Source organism: Malurus melanocephalus, unplaced genomic scaffold, assembly GCF_030028575.1.
Source record: "Malurus melanocephalus ecotype Western Australia unplaced genomic scaffold, MMel_1.1 scaffold_198, whole genome shotgun sequence".
Lineage (NCBI taxonomy): Eukaryota > Metazoa > Chordata > Aves > Passeriformes > Maluridae > Malurus > Malurus melanocephalus.
Genome location: NW_026623430.1, coordinates 790,532 through 798,148, shown reverse-complemented (window position 1 = coordinate 798,148; position 7,617 = coordinate 790,532). Strand labels below are relative to the sequence as shown.

The following is a 7,617-nucleotide window of genomic DNA, read 5'->3' as shown; positions in this document are numbered from 1 at the left end:
CTGAGAGAAATTTGTCAGGAAAATGTTAATATTGACTTTTTTCTGCTACTAAACATAAAACCCTCACTTAATGGGGAAAAACCTCCACTCTATTCAGAAGTTTACACATTATTTCCCAGAAGTATAAGTGATTATCTCAAATTTTGGCCCTTTAACTCAGATTCAGTATCCATGGGACTCCATAACAACCTCAGCACTCAAATTATTCTTGTGKTTTTTTTTCATAAACAGAAGCAACAGTAACATTGAGACTTTTTAAGCAGTTTAAAAACTAGACTACTTATCTACTATGAGCAAAAATAATTTGCAAAACTCTAAGACATGCTTATCTTCTGCTACCTGCAGCCTGGCTTTAAAAGAAAGTGAAGGTAAATTTGGAAGATGACAGAAAAAGAATCACAATTATCTTCTTGCCAAAAGCAAAATATTATCACTACTACCATAGTACTTGTCAATATGTAAAGTACAATTGCAGAAAACATGCAATATTTTTAGACCAGTAYGTGTGAACAAATGAGTAAGAGAATTTACAATTTCTTTTACAATCTGAAAATGTATTTCAATAAATGAAATAAAGGCACATTAATTTCAGATATCTAATTCAGACATTTGTAATTACTCTGTTTGAGTTTGCTCGCATCAATATGGACAATTATTAACACCTGGATGGAAGGTTTTTGTGTTACTGTCAATCACTGTGCTAGATGACGAATGCCAGCTGTGCTGTACAATAAACTGCAACAAGTTATACCTGGATTCTGAGCAAGAGGGCAAAGACTCCATTGTAGTATCCCTCTGTCTGCTCTGCCTATGTATTTCCATAATCTCTGTAGCCAAAGCAGGCAATAGCTAATAAAATTTGCTTCCCTACAGAAGCTCAACAATGGGTAGTTTGGCCCTTAAAAAAATAGGAGTGGTCTGTGGTTCTCCTCTCTGCAGGTTTTGATGAGTAGTGCTGCATAGCAGTTCATTAAAAAAAATAGGAAAACTGAAGGGTAAAACACTCTCAAATGATAAAATGATTAAGATAGTTACCCTGTTACCTAAGACGYAATTAGTCTGGGATGTTCACTTTCAAGTGAGTTGAGGCAAAACCCTGTAAAATTTAAAGGTGGTCTGTCATTTTGTGTAAATAACAAGAATCAAAAGCTATGAAGGGTTAATGCAAATAAAGACTATGAAAGAGTCATCCTTTGAGTTTTAGCACTCTAACTTTGTTAATTCTAATTAGCAAAAATTTATTTTCCCTGGGCTWATTCTGCCCCTGGAGTGAACCAGTGCTGCTTGCTGTCAGCATGGGATACAAGGACATACAATTGACTTGGGCTGACAAAGCCTGTCTGCTTGTGTGACTGGCATATGTATTTATATCACTATCATAATGTCCTTAGCATAATCAGAACCAGTTGTTCTAATGAAATTTTCTGTTAAACAGCCCCTACCCTGAATTTTTTGCCATTTAAAACACTAGAATACAGAATTTTTCACTAACACTTTCCATTCTTTCATCACAGCTGTGAAGGCCTAACACAAAACATGTTCCCAAAACAAACAACACCAGCACTAACATAACTTTGGCAAACAAAAGCTGGAAAGAAAGCTGGTTTCCTTTGTTTAGCTATACATATTAATGGTGTTTAGGAAYGGCAATTAATCTTTGTAGTTCTTCAAAGCCAATACACTGGGCTCTMCCTGTTCATGTGATACTCTGAAAGTCACCTCATACAGTGCTAAAAGATAAAAGGCACATGAAAATTCCTTCCAGGATCAGAAATATTTAGAATTAATTTATTCCAAAACAACTAAATGTGTTGCCAGTTTTTATTTGACAGAAAAATCTAGTATCTTCCTTCATGCTGCAGTGAAATTACACACAATAAATACATGAGATAAACTGTACCGACCAAGAAATTGTCTCTCAGAGATGGACATTTTGGTCTTGCCTTGCCAAGTTTGAAATACTCATGTACAGGCTTATTTGAAAACCTTGGATAAGCTTCTTTACCCTGCTCCCTTTCTSACTAAATAGCTTAAAATGCTTGCTAGCAGAAAAATTAATCATTTAAAGCCTTAATTAAGAATTGCAAATCGACCATAAAAAAGGAAAAACTATCACACATTTGATAGACTGCTAATTCCAGGACAAATCTTACTATGTATTATTTATTGCTACTGGCTACCAAAAGCCAATTAACCTAATTAACACTCTGCTTTCCATCCTGGAAGCTGGAGGTTTCCMTGTCTGAATGGGTTGTAGTTTGTGGTTGGTTTCTTAAGGCAGGAAGCATTGCTTATGTCCTGATAGGGTAACAGAAAGGCAGGGTATGGAAACCAATCCTGTGTGTTTTATCAGGGTATTTCTTTTTCATGGGTGAAACTTCAGGATCATCCTGAACAGCACTAGTATCAAAATTAGTCCAGAAAAATGGTTTATACTCACAAGACTATACTTACAGAAGACTATGATGACAAGTKCTATTACTCAGAACTTCAAGATTTGCCCTCTGTAACCTACCAGAACAGTTCTGATGAGGGAGCAGAGAAAGCCCCTATGCTGAGATTCCCCAGATCCCATGACAGACCTAGGTACATGTTTACATGAAAGCAAAATACTGAATGTCACTTTTTTTTTTAATATGGAAAATTATATACTGTGATTAAAATTAAGTTCCTCTCTCTGAAATTTCAGATTTTGAGGTGAATTCAGAATCACAATTGGCTAGCTATGAAACTAACAACATATTAAAATCTGGCTCCACATTTAAAACCAATCTTTTTTCTTTTATCTAGCAGAATAGCAAAACATTGTTTTTCCACCTATTTCACGAGATACCTTTGCCCATCTTTTCTTCCAGAAGACTTTTGCACAGAGTCAGCTCAAAWTGAGGCAACTAGGAGAACAAACTGTTCATGGATAAAGCTAAAATACACAATATCCTATTGTGGTTGCTATGGTTCAATGCCTTATGCTGTTTCCGATCTTCGCTRAACAACACTGCATATTAAAATGTCAGAGAGAGGAAATTATTTGGACTGCATGGCCACTGTTTGTTATATTAACATCAGTTTTATAAGCATATGAATAAAAATATGAAAGAAAAATTTGCAGGATGGAAAATTGTATTAGATTTTTTTTATACTACAATATATAAGGTATCAGACATGGCATCAAGTCATAAAGTTTGGGTCTGGAGTTTCCCTTCATATCCTTTATCAGAAATCTGTTTATATTTATCACATAAACCATGTTCACTGCAGGCAATTTTTTTCCTAAAGTAGATAGAAATAATATTTGCTAGAAATATTTTGTAGGTAAAACTTACATACACTATACAGTGGAAAAAAGGTCAAATGACTTGTTCATTTTCCATTGCAAGCWAGTAACAGGGTAAGAATAAAATCTCAGATGCCTGACTGGGTACCCAGAATTCCCCTTTGTATCCGAACATTTCTGCTTCTGTCGGGGGGCTTTGCCACTAATGAAGACTTCCAACCTGAAATTTAATTTGTAAGACATCCTTTGCAGAATTCTTACCATTTCTTATGTAGCTCAGGATGCCACATTTGATCAATGTGATGCTTTTAAAGTCAGTGTGGCTGAGSCTGAAGGGTACTAAACATAGTGAATTATCTGAATTCTGGTATGAACAAATGACAACTCTTACTGCTTAAATGATGAAAGTGCAGGCAAGTTTCAGTTTCAGGAGCTGGCAGCCTTGCAAGCTGTCCAGACCACTCTTTCATCTCCATGGGTTCTTGCTATATTTTAAAGGGTGTTGCCATATCAAGCATGTTGGCTGCTTGCCTGAATTTAAAAACAAAAACCACCACCATAATTTTTTGCCACTGGGATGACAATTTTGATGAAGGTCAAGACYTCCATTGGTCACTTCTTATGGTCTGACACATATGAGTAAGTTGAATTTTTCCATCAGTAAAGTAAAAATCATTCAGCCACTTACTTGCTGCTCAGGCAGCGTCTCAGTGAATAGGAGGCCCCCCCTCCACAAGTGCGTGAACATTCGCTCCACGAGCCCCAGGCATCCCACAGGGAGTCTCGGTCTTCCTCTGAGCGAGCTGTTCTGGAGCTCTGAGGAGAGGGAGAGGGAAAAAAAATCAGGAAAAATATTTAAGTGTCAGAAATATTGTTGCTAGCTTAACTTTTCTTCTCACTGGATATCATCCTGGTTATTGAAAGCACTGAATAAATTGAATAAATCTGTTCCTCTCTGGTATGTCTGCTGGTTGACAACCAGTTCCTTAATAGTGAATGGTGAAAGAATTTACTTTCATCTTTTGAATATCACACCTTGTCTCAGTTTGAGGATAGGGAAGACTGCTCTAAGACAGCTCTTTGAACAACAGTGAGACAAAAGATTTTTTTCTGATGAAGAACTGCAGTATTATAGACATTACAAMTTTTGCTCTGAAATTTTGCTGCTATGTTAGAGACCATGAAAAGGTTATATTGAAAGGATTGAAAGGTGCCTTCCAAAATGCTCCTAAAAAAAACTCAGGCACAACATAGTGAATTTAATGTRCTGCAGAGGCATTCAATATACTTGCTTCATGCACTCACCATAAGKAATTGGAACTATCATTGCTTCTCTGTCTAAATGAAACTGGGCAACATTTCCCTAACTGTTAAAAAAGAAAAGGCACATTTCTTGAAGAGCAGGAATTGCCAGTGTCAGGCACAGACCCAGACACTGTCACTGTTAATGCCACTAGCTGTGCACAAACAGCTTCATGGACAGGCAGCATRGAAGGACTCAGAAATGCTCAGCTCTTCGAGGGTTAAGCACAATCATACAGCAGTACCTGCAAYAAATAAAGCAGTCATACCTGTATTCAGCATGTCATTTTCATTTATGCAGATATACCTCAGAAACATAGATTTGTATGGACCAAATCATCTAGATATTGAGTGGGCAATATGGTTTTGCTGGAAAAACTGACCAGCCTTGCAAAGGTGGACCAAAAATGCCTGTGTCTGATGGAGACAGGCAGTGCTCTCCTTTAAAGCTTGGCTTGTATTGTAGGCCAGCACATGAATAGCATTTCTAACTGCACTTAAAATAAATTAGAAGGCAAAATAATTATATGAGGGAGACTTTAAAGGTACACATTAAAAGGAGAAACATCAGCAAGCATCACTGCTGGCCCATTTTACGGGAATCAACTTCAGCTTTCAGAGCATCATAGAATATATTGAATTGGAAGGGACCCATCAGGATCATCGAGTCCAGCTCCTGGCTCTGCACAGGACACCCCAAGAATCAGACACCAWGTGCCTGAGAGCATTGCCCAAAYATTCTTGAACTYGGTCAGGCTTGTACTGTGGCCATTTCCCTGGGAAGGTGTTCCAGTGTTCAGCCACCCTCCGGGTGAAAAGCTTTTCCTGATATCCAACCCTGTCCTCCTCCTGACACAGATTTATGCCATTTTCTGGAGTGCTGTCACTGGTCACACAGAGATCACTGCCTGCCTCTCCTCTTCCCCTCATGAGGAAGGAGACCCCAGAGAGGCCTCCCCTCAGTCTTYTCCAGGCTGAACAGAGCAAGTGACCTCAGCCACCCTTCACACAGGTTTCCCTCCAGACACTTCATCATCTTTGTAGCCTTCTTTTGGAACTCTAACAGTTCAATGTCTTTTTGTGGTAGCCCCCAGCACYTGAGGTGAAGCCAGCCCAGTGCAAAGCAGAGCAGGAYGATCCCCTCCCTTGCCTCTCTGGAGATATTGGGCTATCAACCAGAAGCTCCTTGTTGATGGAAACATCAAGGGATTATTTGAGACACAGAGATAACACTGGAATAATTTAGATTCAGTGAAGCCGTGTGAAGAAGTTTAGTAATGAAACACATGAAATATACCAGCCTTGATTATTGTTAACCATTGAGTAGAAAAGAAAATTAATTTCACCTATGAGAGATAATACAGAGTCTATCTAATGAATGTACAACAATTATTTGGCACTCTCATTTTATCTTACCTTTATTAAAATACAAAAAAAAAAAATCCACAAAATAATTGCAAGGGTAAATGCAAAAACTAAAGTTTCATAAGTTATCAAATTCTGACTATGAATAGATGTGACCCAGTCCCCAGATTTACATTTGAGATAGGAGAAGACACAACAATTTACTGAGGTTACTTCACATGAGTGATTTTTGAAGAATAATTTTTATAAAATTAATACGAGCATTTGGAATTTGATTTATTCTCAAAAAGAAAATACATGTCTGTACTTCCACTTTATAGGAAAACAAGTATCTTGAAACTGCCTGACCTGATCATTAACCCCTGGTTGAAAGCCCAAAAATATAATTCAAAAAGGTTGCAAGGAAAAGTCATGTGAACCAAGCACTCKTATGTCACCACAAATTAAAAGCATCAGCACAACTAGACATTCTAAGTGTCCAAGTTTTTCTGACATAAATTGAAATCCCACCCAGAGGAGATCTGTGAGCCTATTACTTGCATTCCAAAATTTGTTACAAGACCTATATATTCCCAAAAAACATGTGATCTCAAGCTGGAACAAGCTCCAAGTTTTCTTTAAACAAGTGCAATGAACATAATTCATTTMAACTCCATCCATGTTTAATGTTGAAGAAAGTAGAGTGTTTTTTTCTTCCTGYGAACTACATGGTTAAGAATGAGCTTGAAATTCTAGCAATACCTGAAAAGTAATTTTAAATCTGAAGGCAACTGTCCATTATGGATCTATTCCAGTTTCAAAGGATATATATATACAATTAGTAACTAAGAACTCATTGTTTAGTGTAGATTTTTCTAAAGTAGCTTACACTGGTAATTAATAATTTCTATCAACTTTCAACAAAATGAACTTAACTGAAGTTCCTACATGAAAGTAGCAGTTGAGAGATTTTCAGTGCAAGAACTTCTGYGGTTAAACTTAAAGCCCCAAAATTTCTGTCATGCAGAGTAAAGAAAAGGAACAAAAAATGGRGAGGGGGAAGGAGGGGGATTGTATATGCCCTTAAGGCTGGAAAGAGTGAAGCTGGTACAACTTAAAGCCTTCTTTAAGTAACACTTCCATCATAGAAAAAGTCTGTTACCTCTGCCAGAGGTACTCCAGATTGATGGTTCTCAAAATGCCAATGTATGTTAAGAAGCAAAATGCCATCATMAAGGCTCATTCTGCCCTGTTGCTGTTACCAGAGAACCTTCCTTAACCCTTCTGCTCATTCCAGGTGGAGCTCAGCCTGAGCTTCCCAGGAAATACTCATTGCTTTGTCCAGACAAAACTCAGGATGTCCTAACAGCAAAAGCAACAAGTCAGAAATGTCACCCTTAAGCAGTTTGCTTATCAATGAAATGTAAAAACAAATAAATCTGCTAGTATTAATCAAAACCAGATCATCCTTAATCCCATATATTTTTAATATACACGCCTTAATCTGATGGTGATCCTGCATCTATCACCCTGCACCTCAGCTCCAATGGGAATGGGCAAGAGAACTCCCAAAGACTTGTCTAAAGAGAGAGAGGAGGAACACCTTGTGCTATTGGACCACAAAGCAAAAAGTATCACATGTAAAAAATGAAATCACAGTCAGTAAATAGGGTACTCAGGTGAAGATGCTTACAGAA

General features: G+C 37.6%; 1 protein-coding gene across 1 annotated transcript in view; it reads right to left on the bottom strand.

Annotated features, from left to right (window-relative positions):
* The window catches only part of ADAMTSL1 (ADAMTS like 1), a 370,874-nt gene that overhangs the window by 147,636 nt on the left and 215,621 nt on the right, over positions 1-7,617 (bottom strand). Inside the window, exon 3 of the mRNA XM_057373470.1 lies at positions 3,963-4,090. Coding sequence (XP_057229453.1) covers positions 3,963-4,090 — 128 coding nt within the window. The remainder of the gene's footprint in view (positions 1-3,962; positions 4,091-7,617) is intronic.